At 44.5% G+C, this 18,596-nt stretch overlaps 2 protein-coding genes across 2 annotated transcripts in view; one reads left to right on the forward strand and one right to left on the reverse strand.

Annotated features, from left to right (window-relative positions):
- Window positions 1–508: 508 nt before the first annotated feature.
- MBD4 (methyl-CpG binding domain 4, DNA glycosylase) lies at window positions 509–15,385 on the reverse strand (the record flags this gene model as incomplete). The annotated part of the gene is made up of 8 exons (XM_080718167.1): window positions 509–586; window positions 2,645–2,748; window positions 4,294–4,443; window positions 5,809–5,943; window positions 6,021–6,135; window positions 10,040–10,745; window positions 12,827–13,051; window positions 15,291–15,385. The coding sequence occupies 8 exons, from the start codon at window positions 15,383–15,385 to the stop codon at window positions 509–511; spliced, it is 1,608 nt and encodes a 535-aa protein (XP_080574293.1).
- Window positions 15,386–15,847: 462 nt separating this feature from the next.
- Window positions 15,848–18,596, forward strand: part of IFT122 (intraflagellar transport 122) — a gene marked incomplete at both ends in the record, with an annotated part of 79,502 nt that continues 76,753 nt past the window's right edge. The window contains one exon of the mRNA XM_080718168.1: window positions 15,848–15,888. Within this exon, the coding sequence (XP_080574294.1) occupies window positions 15,848–15,888 (41 nt within the window). The remainder of the gene's footprint in view (window positions 15,889–18,596) is intronic.

The raw sequence follows: 18,596 nt of genomic DNA on the forward strand, positions 1-18,596 counted from the left end.
TCCAGGAACCCCAGTACCACCAAGAAAAAAAAAAAAAAAAAAAAAAAAAGAATATACAGACCAGAGACAGGTGTGGTGGCATACACCTAGAATCCCAGTACTTGGGGAGGTTGAGACGGGAGGACTGACGTTCACAGCCAGCCTCAGAAACTTACTGAGGCCTTCTGCAACTCAGTGAGACTCTGATTCAAAATAAAAAATAAAGTCCAGTGTGGCGGCGCACGCTTGTAATACCAGCATTCGGGAGGCTGAGACAGGAGGATCGTGGTTCGCGGACAGCCTCAGCTACTAAGGGAGGCCCTCTGCATCTCAGTGAGACCCTGTTTCAAAATAAAGAATAAAATATAGGGCTGAGGGTGTAGCTCAGAGGTAGAATGTCCCTGGGTTCCATCCCCAGTACTGAAAAAAAAAAAAATATATATATATATATATAAACTTTCCCCATAAAAGATAAACCCTGAAATACAAAAGAGTGCATAAAGGATGAGCTTGAAAACTTCGAAGCACTTTAAGATAGACTTAATTTTTCATGATTTTCCCAAAGCCAGTCATGATATTTGTTTAACTTGTGGTCTTCGGGGTGCACCTGAAAGAAACAGAACACACTAGGAATCAGAGCACTTACGGACACTTACACTGGCTTTGAAAGGTTGGGCGAGGAACTACACATTATAATGATATACCTGAAATACGTAATGACCTTTGACCTAATTCATGAACATTTCTACCTTACATTTAGGTTAATCCTGTGCAGTTTACAATACTTTTTCTTTTCGTTTTTTGGCACTGGGGATTAAACCCAGGAACATTCTACCTCCGAGCTACACTCCCGGCTCTAGTTTCTTTTTTATTTGGAAACACAGTCTTGCTAAGTTGCTGAGAGCCTCTCTAAGTTGCTGAGGCTGTCTTCAAACCTGTGATCCTCCTGTCTCAGCCTCCCAAATACTACGATTACAGGTGTGTGCCTCTATGCCTGGCTCTACAACGTGCTTTCCAATCCAGGACTGATCCAGCTCTGGACTGTACGGTGGTGAGTCGAGCATTGATACCGCACTTTCTGGAAGGAGGTCATAGACCCTGGGAGGCAGAATGGGTTGCTCGGCGCACAGTGGCTTGCTGTGGTAGAGCGGGGACAGGACTGTGGCCTTTCAGCCCAGGCTTGCCAGACCATACTGGCTGAATGTTCAGGGCCAGTCACAAGCTGAGAGTAGTACCAAGATATATTGATATTTTGATGTCATCAGGCTCCATCAAGGCTGGGCATACTAAAGAGTATGTATCTGAGACAGGAGACCCAGTTACCATAAAAGACCACTGGGAGAAACCCAGCTTTCCTTGAATGGTGTGTGTATTTATTTATTTATTTACTTATTTATTTATTTTTGTGGTACTGGGGATTGAATCCAGGGCTACATCCCCTCCAAGCTATACCCCCAGTGGTTATTATTATTATTATTATTATTATTATTTTTTGAAATAGGGTTTCAGTAAGCTGTGGAGGGCCTTACTAAGTAGCTGAGGTTGGTCTCGAACTGCGATCCTCCTGTCACAGTCTCCTAAATACTGGGATTCCAAGTGTGGGCCACCACACCTGACTCTTTTGTATTTTTTCTTTGTGGTACTAGAAAGTGACCTCTGAGCTATACTTTCAATCCTTTTTTTTTTTTTTTTGCAGTACTGGGGATTGAACCTAGGGCACTTTATCTCTGTGTTATACCCCCAGCCCTATTTTTAATTCTTTATTTTGAAACAGGGTCTCACTGAGTGTGGAGGGCCTCACTAAGTAGCTGAGGCTGGTAGCAAACCTGCAATCATCCTGTCTCAGCCTCCCAAGTACTAAGATTACAAGCATGCATCACCATGCCTGGCTTATTTTTAATTTTGTATGTACGTATGTATGTATGTATGTATGTATGTATGTATGTATGTATCGGTGGTACTGGGTTTCCTGGAAGCCCTTCTATCTCCGGGCTACGCTTCCAGACCTATTTTTATACTTTTTTTTAAATTTTGGAAACAGGGTCTCTTAAGCCAGCGCGGCTGGCTTCGAACCTCCGCGATCCTTCTGTCTCCGCCTCCCAAGCGCGGGGATTACAAGCGTGCGCCACCACGCTCGGCATTTATTTATTTATTTATTGGCAGTACCAGGAATATAAGTCAAGGGCATTCTACCTCCGAGCTATATTCCCAGCCCTATTATTATGATGATGATGATTTTTTTGTGTGTGGTACTAGGAGTGGAAGCCAGGGGCTTTTCTACCTCTGGGCTATACTCCCAGACCTATTTTATGCTTTACTTGGAAACAGGGTCTCACTAAGTTACCAAGAGCCTCACTCAGTAGCTGAGGCTGGCTTTGAACCTATGCGATCAGCCTGTCTCAGCCTCCCAAGCGCGGGGATGACAAGCTTGTGCCCGGCTCTTTATTCTTGATTTTGAAACAAGATCTCACGGAGTCGCAAAGGGCCTCACTAAGTAGCTGAGGCTGGCTGCAAACCATGATCCTCCTGTCTCAGCCTCCCGAATGCTGGGATGACAAGCCAGCGCCACCACGCATGGCTCCAGCAAGTTTTAGCTGGAATAGTGGCCTTATTTTGTCTCAGAGACAAGCGTGCTAGTTCGGTTGTGGCTGGGAGGGGGCCTCACCTGCTTCCATTCATTGATGCAAAAAATCCGGTAGGAGTCGTTGCCGTATTTCCCAATCCCATGAAGCTCGATCGGATACTTCCACTGCTTTGTTAGATATTCACCTGAAGAATATATAACATCAAAAAAATAAAAAATAAAAACAACAACAAAAAAAAAAAATTAAAGTAAATGAAAAAAAAAAAAAAAAAAGAATATATAACATCCCATGTATGAGGCCGGCCTCAAGCAAGATACCTTCCCTAAACATATGGTGATGGGGCAGGATGTTGGGGACTGAGAAGGATGATGTCCAGACTTCCCCGACAGCCCCAGCCGTGTGTGCTCTTCTTCCTGAATCCTGACAGCACCACCATTATTATTATTATTATTATTATTATTATTATTATTATACTGGGGATGGAACCCAGGGGCATTCTACCTCCAAGCTATACCCTTGGCCCTATTTTTTATTCTTTATTTTGAAACAGGGTCTCACTGGGTTGCACAGGGCCTCACTAAATAGCTGAGGCTGGCCGCGAACCCGGATCCTCCTGTCTCAGCCTCCCAAATGCTGGGATTACAAGCGTGTGCCACCATGCCTAGCTGATTATTATTATTATTATTATTATTATTATTATTATTATTATTTTATTATTGTACTGGGGATTGAACCTAGAGACATTCTACGTCTAAGATACACCCCCGGCCTGATTTTCTTTGGAAACAGGGTCTCACTAGGTTGCTGAGAGCCTCACTAGGTTGCTGAGGCTGGCTTGAACTTCCATCCTCCTGTCTCAGCCTCCCAAGTGCGGGGATTACGGGCATGCGCCACCATGCCCAGCTAGCAAGGTGTTTTACAATGCTTTCAATGCATGAACCAAATAACCTCTATTTGTTTTTGTTTTTTTTGGTGGTACTGGGGGTGGAACCCAGAGGTTTTCTACCTCCGGGCTACAATCCCAGACCTATTTTCTATTTTATTTGGAAACAGGGTCTCACTAAGTTGCTGAGAGCCTCACTCAGTAGCTGAGGCTGGTTTCGAACCCGTGATCCTCCTGTCTCAGCCTTCCAAGCGCGGGGCTTACAAGCTTTCGCCACCATGCTCGGTTCTGTTTTTTTGATTCTTTTTTTTGTGTGTGTGGTACTGAGGATTAAACCTAGAGACATTCTACCTCTGAGGTACACTCCTATTCCATTTTATTTTGAAACAGGGTCTCACTAAATTGCAGAGGGCCTCATAAGGTCGCTATGGCTGGCCATAAAGCTGTGATCCTCCTGTCTCAGCTTAAGCCAAGTACTGGGATTACAGGTATGTGCCACCCCACCTGGCAAATAACCTCTATTAATGTAGTCTCTGGACATTAACGCTTACGGGGGGAGGGTGGCGCACGCTTGTCATCCCAGCATTCAGGAGGCTGAGACAGGAGGATCGCAGTTCACAGACAGCCTCAGCTACTTTGTGAAGCCCTTTGCAACCCAGTGAGACTCTCTCTCAAAATATAGACCAAAAAATAGGGCCGGGGATGTAGCCTGGGGATAGAATGCTCCAGGTTCCATCCCCAGTTAACATAAAATAAAGGAATAAATAAATAAAGCTTACGGTGTGGCTCTAGTCATCTAGTCAACAGGCACGATTTGATTTTACCTTTGGGTACAGGGGAACATACCTGAGAACTTGACAATCGTTTTTGCTCGGAGATCATAGAGACCAAGAGGTTTAAGAATCTCTGATACTTCTCTCCAGTCTGCACTCCTTGCTACTTCAGCTGAAGGGTATTTCTCCAGAAACTCCCAAAGCACCGGTATTGCCATTTTGCCTGGAAAACACAAATAACTATAATTATAAGCTTCTGGAAGGAATGCTTTCAGACCCAGGTAGTTTTCACTTACGAAGCTCACGCAGAGGTTCTGTATGTTTAACCATGACACGAGTCCATTACCTGAACCAGAGATACCATCAGTGTCAAATACCAACACCCAGCTGGGCTTGAGGGCACATGCTTGTAATCCCAGCATTTGGAAGGCTGAGACAGGAGGATCGCATGTTCCCAGAGAGCTTCAGCAATTTAGAGAGACCCTATTTCAGAATATAAAAAACAAAATAGGGCTGGGGTATAGCTCAGAGATAGAGTACCCCGGGTTCAATTCCCAGTACCACATACAAAAAATAAACAAATAAAGGGCTGGAGCCAGGCAAGCTGGCGCACGTGTGTAATCCCAGTACTTTGGGAAGCTGAGACGGGAGGATCATTAAGTTTGAGAACAGCCTCAGCAAGCAGTGAGATTCACGAACCTAGTGAGACTGTTTCAAAATGAAACAATAAAATAAAATAAAATAAAATAGGCTAAGAGTGTAGTTCAGAGATAGAAAACCCCTAGGTTCAAGCCTGAGTATCACACACACACACACACACACCCCAAAACAATAATAAAGTAAGGTTAGGGGTATAGCTCGGAGGTAGAATGCCCCTGGGTTAGATTCCCAGTACCAGAGAAAATAAATAAATTAATTCACCTAAATACAAAGGGGCTGGGGATGTGGCTTAGTAATAGTCCCCATCCCTAAACACACACAAAAAACCCTTGAATCACACAAGGCCAGTTTCAGCATAATTATAATATTAGCTAAATAGATTAGTAGTTTTTTTTTTTTTTTTTTTTTTTTTTTTTTTTTTTTTTTTTTGCAGTGTACTGGGAATTAAATCCAGGGGATTCTACCTCTGAGCTACACTCCCAGCCCTATTTTTTATTCTTTAGTTTGAAACAGGATCGTATTAAGTTGCAGAGGGCTTCACTAAGTAGCTGAGGCTGGCTGTAAAACTGTGATCTTTCTGTTTCAGTGTGCCAAAAACTGGGATTACAGGTTTGCACCACCAGCCTGGCTGTGATATATTATTATTATTATGATGATGATGATTCTGGGAATTGAACCCAAGGACATTCTACCTCTCAGCTATATCCCAGCTCTATTTTATTTTGTAAAAAGGTCTACATTGTGGACATCCTCTCTAAATTGCTTAGCTTAGCCATGAACCTGCGATCCTCCTGCCTCGGCCTCCCAAGTGCTAGGATTACAGGTTATGTTCCGCCAGGGCAGCTGAACCGAGGTCCCCCAATCTAGGTCAGTGGTCCTTCTTACCACAATGTCTCTTCTAAGACACAGACGAAAATAATGCACAAACCTGACGTCCGATTGAGAAATATAGTTGCGATAAGGAGCTTCCACGGATCGTGAAAAAGCGTTTCTTGAACGAGATTAAAAGGTGACCGAGGAGGTATCCATTTCTTAAAGGCTTTGCGTCGTGGGGGGCTAAGGGCTAAACACACATACTACATCAGAGGTGTACACCTGAGACGGACTTAAAATCTGATGTTCTCATGAGGAAAGGCGTACCTTCCTTGTTATACTTGCTGGAAAAATACAGGCTCGTTTTCCTCTTTTCTATTTGTGTTGGTGGGATGGTTTCTTCTGGAAAGAAAGTGAACACTTTTAATATAGACTCTTCAGTCTAAGGAATGGAAGTAACAACAATAATAACGGTAATACTTTAACCAATATTATTATTATTTTTTTTTTTTTTTGCGGTACTGGGGTTGGAACACAGGGGCATTCTACCTCTGAGCTACACCCACAGACCTATTTTTATTCTTTCTTTCTTTCTTTTTGGTGGTACTGGGGGTGGAACCTAGAGGCTTTCTACCTTCGGGCGACACTCCCAGCCCTATTTTATATTTTATTTGGAAATAGGGTCTCACTAAGTTGCTGAGGCTGGCTTCGAACCTACGCGATCCTCCTGTCTCAGCCTCCCAAGCGCGGGGATTACAAGCGTGCGCCACCACGCCTGGCTATTCTTTATTTTTGAAACAGGGTCTCACTGAGTTGCAAAGGGCCTCACTAAGTAGCTGAGGCTGGCTGTGAACCCAGATCTTCCTGTTTTAGCCTCCCGAATGCCGGGATTACAGGCATGGGCCACCGTGCCTGGCTTTTTAACCATTATTATAAAGCATGCTGGGAATTATTCTAAGCACTTACATAAATTAACTAATCCTACTGACATATCAGCTAGGTGTTGTTTTACCTCCATTTTTTTGTGTGTGGTACTGGGGATGGAACCCAGGGGCATTCTACCTCTGAACTATGTCCCCAGGCCTATATTGTATTTTATTTTGAAACAGGGTCTCACTAAGTTGCTGAGAGCCTCACTGAGTAGCTGAAGCTGGCTTCGAACCTGAGCGATCCTCCTGTCTCAGCGTCCCAAGCGCTGGGATTACAAGCGTGCGCCACCATGCCCGGTCTTACCTCCACTTTATAGATACAGAAATTGAGACACAAGGAAGCTAAATGGAGAGCTTGGATAACACAACCTGTAATCCCAGTGCTTGGGAGGCTGAGACGCGAGGATCGTGTTTCACAGCCAGCCTCAGTTACTAAGCCAGGCTCCCTAGCTGAGGCTGGCAGCGAGCCTGCGATCCTCCTGTCTCAGCCTCCTAAGGACTGGGATTATAAGCATGTGTCACCACTCCTGGTTCTCCTTATAATATTCCTGATGTGAAAAATGGGACTAGTGAGGGCTATGACCTGTATTTTGCAGGTGAAGGAACTAAGGCTTAGAAATTAAATAAGGGATCCAAATGATACGAGAACTGATGACACTGGGACAGATATGTAGCTCCCTAGCCACTGGTTTGGTGCTTTCTGCTGTTCAACTTTGAATATGTAAAGCCCAAGAGCAAGTAAAAAGCAGAACAAAAGAAAGTGCTCCCACAAGTTACCTGATGTTTTCTGTGGGTGCCTATAAAATACTTCCTTGCTGGGCGTGGTGGCGCACGCTTGTCATCCCCGCGCTTGGGAGGCGGAGACAGGAGGATCGTGCAGCTTAGGAGACCCTGTTTCCAAATAAAAATGCAAAAATAGGTCTGGGAGTGTAGCCCGGAGGTAGAAGGGCTTCCAGAAACCCCAGTACCACCAAAAAAAAATAAATAAATAAATAAATAAAAAATAAAATACTTCCTCACAGGGCTCCTTTAGTCCTAGTTTATTTGGTTTTTAGCTAAACCAATAGGAAAGTCTTTACTCTTTCATTGGACATCTAGTAACCTAAAGGTACTTTATCTTTTTTGGGGGGTAGGGGGTAATGGGGATTAAACCCAGGAGTATCCTATCTCTGAGATATACCTTCAGCTCTATTATATTTTTCTTTTTTCTTTTTTTGGCAGTACTAGGGTTGGAACCCAGGGGCATTCTACCTCCGAGGTATGCCCCAGCTCTATTTTTTTTTTTTTAATTATTCTTTATTTTGAAACAGGGTCTCACTGAGTTGCAGAGGGCCTCACTAAGTAGCTGAGGTTGTCCACGAACCTGGATCCTCCTGTCTCAGCCTCCCAAGTACTGGGATTATAAGCGTGCGCCACCACGCCTGGCATCTATTTTTCATTTTGAAATAGGGTCTTTCAAGCCGGGCGTGGTGACGCACGCTTGTAATCCCCGCGCTTGGGAGGCTGAGACAGGAGAATCGCACAGGTTCGAAACCAGCCTTAGCTGGTTTAAGAGACCCTGTTTCCAAATAAAATATAAAATAGGTCTGGGAGTGTAGCCTGGAGGTAGAAGGCCCCTGGGTTCCATCCCCAGTACCACAAAAAATAAAAAATGAAATGGGTCTTTCTAAACTGCTGATGTCCTAGGTTGAGGCTGGCTTCAAACTGTGATTCCTGTCTCAGCCTTGTACTTCATTTTATTTTATTATTTTATTTTACTGGTACTGGGATGGAACTCAGAATCACTGTACCTTTGAGCTACAGTCCCAACCCTATTTTTTAGTCTTTTTATATTTATTTATTTATTTATTGGTGGCACTGGGGATGGAACCCTTCTACCTCAGGCTACACTCCCAGACCTATATTTTATTTGGAAACAGGGTCTCTTAAGCCAGCGAGGCTGGCTTCGAACCTGCGCAATCCTCCTGTCTCCGCCTCCCAAGCGCGGGGATTACAAGCGTGCGCCACCACGCCCAGCTAGTCTTTTTATTTTTGTAAACAGGGTCTCACTGAGTTGGGAAGCGCCTTGCTTCCCAGCTGAGGTTGGCCATGAACCGCAATCCTCCGGTCTCCGCCTACCAAATGCTGGGATTACAAGCGTGTGTCACCACGCCTGGCTTGTACTTGATTTTATATTGAGAACTAGACTTAAATATAAGCTAAATAGGATATTTCCATTTTAGTTACCAAAGGATGGTTTTAATATTTAATTTTCCCATTATACTAGCAATAAATCTACTTGGACCCAAATGCTTTAAGAAGCTCAGTCTTTAAAGGACAGACTTGAAAAGCTCTTCCGCAGTTCTTATGTATTTCCTGGGTGTATATGGCTATCTTCTGATAAAGGTAGAGACGTTCTAGGCAAGAAAAAGACATAAAATTCGGTGGGACTGAGCAGAAATCAAGTCTAACCCTCTGCCCCACCAATTTTGTCTATGTTGTGTTCCCAAAGGTTTTTAAGTACCATTACTATTCTTCTTTAAGGGAGTTATTCATTATACCATAATGGCATAATGAATACCTAATACAGGGCTGCTCAAAAGACCTCCTTTTGATCTATTATTCACTGCTAAGCTCTGATCTCTGTATTAAGAGTGCAGTACAAATAATAGATGAACTCTGTGATTACATTTTTGAATTATTTAGTGCCCTTAGGCCTTTTAGAGAGGCATCACAGTAGAACAGAAAATAAAAACGACCATGATATATACGAAATTAAATTGGAAGTCACACATCAGCTGTAACAGGAAGGTTGTGAACATTTGACTATTTTCTTGTTCTTTTTTTTTTTTTTTTTGGTGGTACTGGGGATGGAACCCAGGGGCATTCTACTTCTGAGCTACACCCCCAGCCCTACTTTTTATTCTTTGTTTTTTATTTTGGTGGTACTAGGGGTAGAACCCAGGGCTTTCTATCCCCCGGCTACACTCCCAGACCTATTTTATATTTTATTTGGAAACAGAGTCTCACTAAGTTGCTGAGAGCCTCACTAAGTAGCTGAGGCTGGTTTCAAACCTGTGCGATCCTCCTGTCTCAGCCTCCCAAGGGCAGGGATTACAAGCGTGCGCCACCACGCCTGGCTATTCTTTATTTTGAAACAGGGTCTCACTGAGATGCAGAGGGCCTCACTAAGTAGCCGAGGCTGTGTACGAACTGCGATCCTCCTGTCTCAGCCTCCCGAGTGCTGGGATTACAAGTGTGCGCCACCAGGCCCGGCTCCGGGCCCATGTTTAACAGCACCTTCGTGCACTCAATACCTTGAAATGTTTTCTCAGAAGTGGCGTGGTTTCTGCCTTGTGAGCATTCGCTGTCCATTTCAAAACTGCATTTTAAAGTGTCAATATGCAAATCGCCCGTTCTTTCCCCTTTCGATCTGACTCCCTCTGATTCTAAAAGGGTCTCCTCAAACTTCTCGCTGTGTTCTGCTTCTTTGGTTGGCTGTAATTGGTTTGTGATACCAGAAGTTATTTGTTCAAAATGAAAATCTGATCTTGAACTCAGAGGTTTTTCTTGTGTCTGGCCGTTTACTTCATCGGTCATGTTGAGGGTCTCGTTGCTTGCGTTGTTGAGAGAAATGCAGAAAGTTCTATGGAGTTCACTCTCTTGGGCAACAGGTTCCCTTGCAGGATCTGCTTTATTCCGCTCAGATTCTCCTTTTCCATTACTTTCAACGGTATCTGTGACACTCTTCTTGTACCGTTTTTTGGTTTTCTTAATTTGAGTGCCCTTCAAAACAGTCACCTTTCCCTTGGACATTCTGAGCTTCCTGGAGTTGACTTCATTAACACCCTCGTCTTTCAAAGGCAAATGAAAGTTCCACAGGCCTCGGCTACTTTGCAGCGCAGGCGGAGGAAACTCATCTTTTGTCCCTCGGCTTCGTGTCCTGAGGTTCCACTTTGAAACGCTGATTCTGTTTTGCAGCTGGGAAGTCAGGGCTGCCACGCTGCTGCCTTCACATCTTGGCTTGACGCCCTTTTTAGACAGTACGGTAAAATCAAAATCTTCTGGCTTAAGAGATGTCTCTCCGCTTTCATGAAGATAATTAGCAAGTGAACTTTTTGATCTGAACTTCAGTCCTTGTGGGCTAGGGAACGATATTAGAGGAAAACATTACGAGTAAATATAAGTGACTTTTTGGGGGGCAGGGAGGTACAGGAAATAACCCCACAACCTCATGCATGAGCACTCCACCACTGAGCTACACCTGTAGCTCTTTTGTAAAATTTCATTTTAAAGGCCGGGCGTGTGGCTCATGCTTATAATCCCAGCACTTCGGAGGCTGAAACAGGAGGATCGCGCAGGTTCGATGCCAGCCTCAGCTACTTAGTGAGGCTCTCAGCAACTCAGTTGGACCCTGTTTCCAAATAAAGTATAAAATAGGTAATGGGAGTATAGCCCAGAGGTAGAAAAGTCCCGGGGTTCCACCCCCAGTACGACACACACACACACACACACACACACACACACAAAATCATTTTAAGACAAAGTCTTGCTAAGTTTTTTTGTGTGTGTGTGCTGAGAATTTAACCTAGGGGAATTCTATTTCTCTTTCTTTCTTTCTTTCTTTCTTTCTTTCTTTCTTTCTTTCTTTCTTTCTTTCTTTCTTTCTATTTCTTGTGATACTAGGGATGAAACCCAGGGGCATTCTACCTCCAAGCTCCACCCCGAGTCCTATTCTTTTTATTTTTTTATTTTTTGCAGTATTGGGCATGGAACCCAGGGGCATTCTACCTCTGAGCTACACCCCCCGCCCTATTTTTTATTCTTTATTTGGAAACAGGGTCTCACTGAGTTGTGAAGGGCCTTGCTAAGTGACCAAGGGCCTTATTTAGTTGCTGAGGCTGTGACCCTCCTGTCTCAGTCTCCCAAGTACTGAGATTATAAGTATGTGCCACCACACCCAGCTACAAGTGATTTTAAAAATGAGCTGGAGTAGCCGAGCTAGACTAGCCAGGCATCGTGGTGCTGCCTCTAATCCTAGTACTTGAGTGGCTGAGACAGGAAGACCGCAGGTTTGAGGACAGCCTCAACAACCTAACAAGACTCTCAGCAATCTAGTAAGACCCTATTGCAAAATAAAAAAATAAAAAGCGTTGGAGATGTAGCTCAGAGGTAGAATGCTCCTGGGTTCAGTCCCCAGTATTCCCCCCCAAAAAACAAGACAAAAGAACTGGACCACATCTTAGATTTCTAATCAGACATCTCTGAATGTCACCAAGGGCATTTGTCATTTGGAGATAAAAGAGTCATGTGAGACACTTTTAGATGGTTCCTCTTGTGGGGAGCCATTAAGCACTTCCCCATGTCCTTGGCCATTGTGGGGAACCATTAAGGTCTTCCCCTTGTCTTTATTAAAAGAGTATTTCTGACTGTCCTCCCCCAGAGTCAACAAGGTTTGGAGTCACGGGGGTTTCAAAGTAATTAAGACTCTCTCAGAACAACTGATTCTATTGTTCTGTCTGCTAGACAAGATTAGGTTTGTGTTGCACCAGGGTATTGTTTGACTTGCCTGTGATGTATGTACTTTGGACTTGTCTTTCTTGCATTCCTGTGTAACCCAAAGCTAGAAATTGTATAAAAAAGGGCCATGAGAGAATAAACTTGGCTCTAGTAGTGACTAGCAGCCCTCCCATGCATGAATTCTTTTTTTTTTTTTTTTTTTTTTTTTTTTTTGGTGGTACTGGGGTTCCTGGAAGCCCTTCTACCTCCGGGCTACACTCCCAGACCTATTTTATATTTTTGAAACAGGGTCTCTTATGCCAGCGCGGCTGGCTTCGAACCTGCGCGATCCTCCTGTCTCCGCCTCCCAAGCGCGGGGATGACAAGCGTGCGCCACCACGCCCGGCGCTCCATGCATGAATTCTTTAATCCTCAATCCTCTTTGGAACCCGTACTTTTGCCGACTGGCTCCGGCATCCTCTATGACAATGTTATAAATATAACATAAGTACAGCTCCACATAATCATTCATAGTTGGAGAGACAAAACAGATGTAACTGTTGTTTAGTTGCTTGACATAGCTAGCCAAGGATACGGAGAGGAATAAAACCCACAATTGGTTTAATGGTGAAAATAGAAATAAGCCAAGATCCCCTCGATGTCATCTCACTTCTGGTCTAGACAAAATTTGGTCGCGCTGTCTTTACTTACACCTTGCATGCTTACCTGATGAAGTAGACGTCGAACCTTCCTGCCGTTTTCCCAGATCGCCTTTGTTTCACAATTCTGTCCCATCCACACGGGACATGCTTCAGGCCGTCCGTCATTGCTGTACCAGGAGACTGAGCAGAGGCAGTGGGTTCTTGCAGATCATGCTCACTGCTTCCTTTTATGGCCACTTGTTTCTCATCATCTCCTGCTCTTTCCAATCCCATGGTCTCTTCTTCCTCACTGGAAAAACAGAGAACAAGTGATTCACTCTAAAATTTCTTCTCAGCCGGGGCGTGGTGGCGCACGCTTGTTATCCCAGCACTGGGGAGGCTGAGACCGGAGGATCGCGGTTCGCGGACAGCCTCAGCTACTTAGCGAGGCCCTCTGCAACTCAGTGAGACCCTGTTTCCAAATAAAGAATAAAAAATAGGGCTGGGGGTGTAGCTCAGAGGTAGAATGCCCCTGGGTTCAATCTCCAGTACTGCAAAAAAATAAAATAAATAAAAATAAATAAATAAATAAATAAGAGTGTTGGAAATCTCTGCACAATGGAAAGTTCAAGATCTTTGTTAGAAACTTTTTGGGTTAAGCATTGAATTGGACTACTATAATACCTCTGGTGACATTTAGTATAAGTTTGAGAATAGGAACTGAGAGCTAAGCTCTTACTTAGCCTTAGGTCAACAGGGCTATTTAAAGGAGTATGTTGACCCCCTCCTTCTGCAAGTAAATGAGGTGAAAAATTTACATATATGTGCATCTCTTTTGAGGGAAGAGTGTCTATCACTTTCATCAGATGTTGTAATCCTTCAAAAAGTATGTGGGATAAGAATTTTCAAATATCCTTCATTCTTAATCCTCATGATAACTTTTGAGAAAGGAAGAGTAAGATTACTCATTTTATTGATAAAATTAAATGACAAAAGATCAAATAACTGGCAGAACTGACGCTAGAACCCAAGTCTACCAAATCGTGTTCTAATACATCTCCTTTGTACTAATATTGAATAACTTCAGTAAAGTATATCTTTGGCACTAATCCACACATTTCATTTAATTTTTTATTTTTCTGGTGGTACTGGGGTTCCTGGAAACTCTTCCGGGCCACACTCCCAGACCCATTTTTATATTTTTTAAAATTTGGAAACAGGGTCTCTTAAGCCAGCGCGATCCTCCTGTCTCCGCCTCCCAAGCGCCGGGGATTACAAGCGTGCGCCACCACGCCCGGCGCAAAAATGTATGAATTTAAAAAATAAAATAGCCAGGTTCGAAGCCAGCCGCACTGGCATAAGAGACCCTGTTTCCAAAAATAAATTAGGTCTGGGAGTGTAGCCCAGAGGTAGAAGGGCTTCCAGGAACCCCAGTACCACCAAAAAAAAAAAAAAAAAAAAAAAAAAAAAAAAATCATACATTTTAAAAGGTGGATAAGTCTAGAGAGATCATTTAATCCAAAATTGTGGTTTTTTGTTTTGTTTTGGGTGGTACTGAGGATGGAACCCAGGGGCCCTCTACCTCTGGGCTACACTCCCAGACCTATTTTTATATTTTATTTGGAGACGGGGGTCTCTTAAACCAGCTGAGGCTGGCTTCGAACCTGCATGATCCTCCTGTCTCAGCCTTCCAAGCGCGAGGATTACAAGCGTGCGCCACCACGCCCGGCTTAGAATTATGGTTTTCTGATGTCATTTAGGGTAAAGTAATTCGGGAGAGCTGTATGAATCTTATAAAATGATATAACTGAAACGTGGTGAACCTGATTCAAACTTTCTTTTTTCTTTGGTACTGTTGATTGAATCCAGAGGCATTCTACCTGTGAGCTACATACTCAGCCCTTTTTGTTCTTGTTGTTGTTGTTTTTTGTTTGAAACAGGGTCTCGCTAGGATGCTGAGAACCTCGCTAAATTGCTGAAGCTGGTCTGGATCTTGTCTCGGCCTCCCAAGTACTGGGATTACAGCCGACACCAATTTTGAAGTCAGCAGACTGGGCTCGAACCCCAGCTCCGCAGTTTACTAGCTGTGTGTAAACAACCTACTTAAGTTCTCAAAGACTCGATTCTTCTTTTGTGAAATAGGAAGTACTAACTCACGCAAGGTAGTTCTGGCAAATCATCTTGGCCTAATATCGCACACAAACAAGCATTCAACAAGTAACTGGCTTCCTCTGTTACTTTGCATAAGACCCGTTTCTGGGGCGCCCCTGTCTGTCGACCATGTCATCTCTTAAGTTTTTTTTAGGATCCTCCAACCCAAGCCAAACTTGCATCATAAAACCTCTATTCCTCCCAACTCTCCAGTCACTTGGAGAAAAGAAATCTGGGGCACCCCAGGACTGATGCTGCGGAGGAGAAATCTTGTGCCGGAGCCATTAATAATAAATCTGTGAGCCTCCAAGTCCCAGTCGACTCACTCACACCCTCTCCTCCCCAGTTCCCATTTTACAGGTGACGGAACTGAGGATCGAAAGCGGATAATAACTTGCCGGAGGTCACGTAGCCGGTCTGGTGCTCGGCGCTCAGTGGAGGTGACCGAGGGAGCAGGAGCAGGTCCACTGTCCCCCAAGCTCGCCATCTCCATCCCAGCTGTACCCCTCAAACAGTCCGGCTACAGCGACGGGCCGAGAGGTGCAGCACCCGGTGTGGCGCGGAGGAAGAAGTGAAAACCGCTGGGTAGAAATCAAAGCCTTAAGAGCGAGAAAGTCTTTCAGACTCCACCGCTCTTCTCCTGCCGCTTCCTGGACCACTACCGCCATTTCCAGAGCTCCACCAATCAAATCCTTGGCCGAGGAAGATGTACCGCCCCCAAGCGGCCTCAACCAATCGCTAGCACCCTAGCTACGTTTACGCCTCCTGAGCTCTGCGCTCTGGCTCCTCTGCGCACCCTCCCTTTCAGACATGCGCAGTCGGAGCTCTGCGCACTTGCGCGCAGCTCACTGCGCATGTGCGTTGTCAGGGGTAGCGCGGGTAGCCAAAGTGGCTAGCGCCGGGGAGCCTGTTGCTGAGACGGAGAGGAGGGGCCGGAGCTGTGAGGAAAGCTGCCATGAGGGCCGTGTTGACGTGGAGAGATAAAGATGAGCAGTGGTGAGGAGCGGTACCATCCGGGAGGAGCGGGAGGGCATGTTGGGAAACACGGGGGGGGGGGGCATTGCGGTTGCCAGGGGCAACGGGCCTGTGGGCGCCGAACCCGGCCCAGGAGCCCGGGGTTACTCTCTCAGGCTTGCTGGACGGAGAAATTGAGGCTTGGAGAAGGGGCAGAGGGGACCGCGAAGGTTAGTGGCCTTTTGAGGAGGGCCTATATCTAATTATCATCCAGTTTTTTCTCTTTGTCCAGGATCCTTCCAGGAGCGGGGCGTGGTGATGCTCGCCTGCAATCCCAGCTCTTGAGAGGCTGAGACAGGCAGGTCTGAGGCCAGCAATTTAGCGAAATCCTGTTTCAAAATGAGAAATAAATAAAAAGGGCGAGGGGTCGCCGGGCGTGGTGGCGCACGCTTGTAATCCCAGTACTTGGGAGGCTGAGACAGGAGGATCTCAGGTTCGCGGCCAGCCTCTGCCACTTATTGAGGCCCTCCACAACTTGGTGAGACTCTGTTTAAAAAGAAAAAAGAAAAAATAGGGATGGGGGTGTTTCTCGGAGGTAGAACGCTCCTGGGTTCAATCCCCAGTACTGCAAAAACAAATAGCCGGGTGTGGTGGTGCACGCTTGCAATCCCAGCATTCGGAGACAGCCTCAGCTTTTAGTGAGGCCCTCTGCAACTTAGACCCTGTTTCAAAATAAAGAATATAAAATAGGGAGGGGTGCAGCTCGGAGGTCGAATGCCCCTGGGTTCCATCCCCAGACTCACAAAGTAAACAAACAAACAAAAAGGGCTAGGGGTATATCTCAGAAGTAGAGGGTCCTTGGGTTCAACTCTCAGTACTTCTTCCCAAGGAAAAAAAGAACCCACCACAATGTTTATCAACTTTTTTTTTTGGCCACATGTATATATTATCCATATTCTTACTTCCTTAAAATTCTTCTCTAAATTGTTTTCTTTGACTTTCAGGAAACTAGCAAGATCCTATTTTAAAATAAAAAGAGCTGGGAGTATAGCTCAAAGATAGAATCCCTACAGGTTCAATTCCCAATAAAACACACACACACAGTCTTTTCATTTAAATATAATTTTAAGCCAGGCGTGGTGCACGCTTGTAATCCCCGTGCTTGGGAGGCTGAGACAGGAGGATCGCACAGGTTCGAAGCCAGCCTCAGCTACTTAGTGAGGCTCTCAGCAACTTAGTGAGACCCTGTTTCCAAATAAAATATAAAAATAAATAGGTCTGGGAGTATAGCCTGGAGGTAGAAGCCTCTGGGTTCCACCCCCACTACTACCACCATAATATATATATATATATATATATATATATATATATATATATATATATAATTTTATGTTTTACACAAAAAGTTAATTACTTCATGTATGAAATATCGATATCATGTGCTGTCGATGCCGCATAAAGACTTCAAGCAGGGAGAAAGAAAACAGTTAATAATGTGCACCTAGATATTGTTGCTAGAGAGACTTTAGGACTGACATCTCCTGTCTCTGAAACAAGATTCTCAAGTATGATCAGAGAGAGGCTTAGATGAGTAGCAAATCAAGACTTTCCTTGTGAGCAAGTTTGGGAAAAAAAGTGGAAAGAGAATGACTTTCTCATCTTATGATTCAGTTTTATTTAGTGCCTGCTAATCACCTGAATCCGTCTCTTAGCAGTACATTTGGGAAATGGTGACTTATTGGATAGTTCTCAGCCCGTCAATATCTTCCTAAATATCCTTTGCAGCTTCATTGTGCGATCTTTTTTGGCCACTAAGACAGGATATTTGCTTTTTGTGCTCTTTTTTTTTTTTTTTGTGGTACTGGGGTTGAACCCAGGGGCATTCTACCTTCAAGCTACACCCCCGGCCCTATTTTTTATTCTTTATTTTGAAACAGGGTCTTACTAAATTGTGGAGGGTCTCCCTAAGTAGCTGAGGCTGGCTGTGAACCTGTGATCCTTCTGTCTCAGCTTCCCAAGTACTAGGATTTCAGTGTGTGCTACCGTGCCCGGCTGTACTCTCTTTTCTTGAGGTCTTTCTCTGTTTTAAGCATACCTTATTTTCAGATTTCACACTGTCGTTTTGAAGGCACTCTTTTGGGATAGTTACGCACATTCTGTCTGTCTGTCTGTCTGTCTGTCTGTCTGTCTTTGCTTGGTGTCACTGGAAATTGAACCCAAGGGCATTCCTCCTCAGAGCTAGACCCCAGCCCTATTTTATTTTTATTTTGAAACAGCATCTCTTAGCTAGAAGGATAGCAGGTTCGAAGCCAGCTGCCAGCCATGGCAGTTTAGTGAGCAACCTACCTGTTTCCAAAATAAGAAATAAAGTTGAGCTAGGGGTATAATTTAGAGGTAGAATGCCTCTGGATTCAGTTCCCAGTACCAAAAAAAAAAAAAAAAAAAAAAAAAAAAAAAGGAAAGAAAGAAGCAGGGTCTTGCTAGGTTGCCGAAAGCCTCACTACCTGCAGAGTCTGTCTTTGAACCTGAGATCCTCCTGTCTCAGCCTCCCAAGTACTGGTATTACAGGTGTGTACCAACACGCCCAGCTTGTTCTCTCTTTTATCACTAGTACTTGGCACTAGTGATAGCTAATGCTGTGTGCCAGACCCTGGCTAAAAACTTCAGGTCCTGTATCTCATTGTCTCCTCCTAAGAGCCCTCTAAGTTAGGTGGTATAATAAAATCACGTCTGTTTCACATACAAGCAAA

This window comes from Muscardinus avellanarius, assembly GCF_963383645.1.
Source record: "Muscardinus avellanarius genome assembly, chromosome: 22".
NCBI classification, from domain to species: domain Eukaryota; kingdom Metazoa; phylum Chordata; class Mammalia; order Rodentia; family Gliridae; genus Muscardinus; species Muscardinus avellanarius.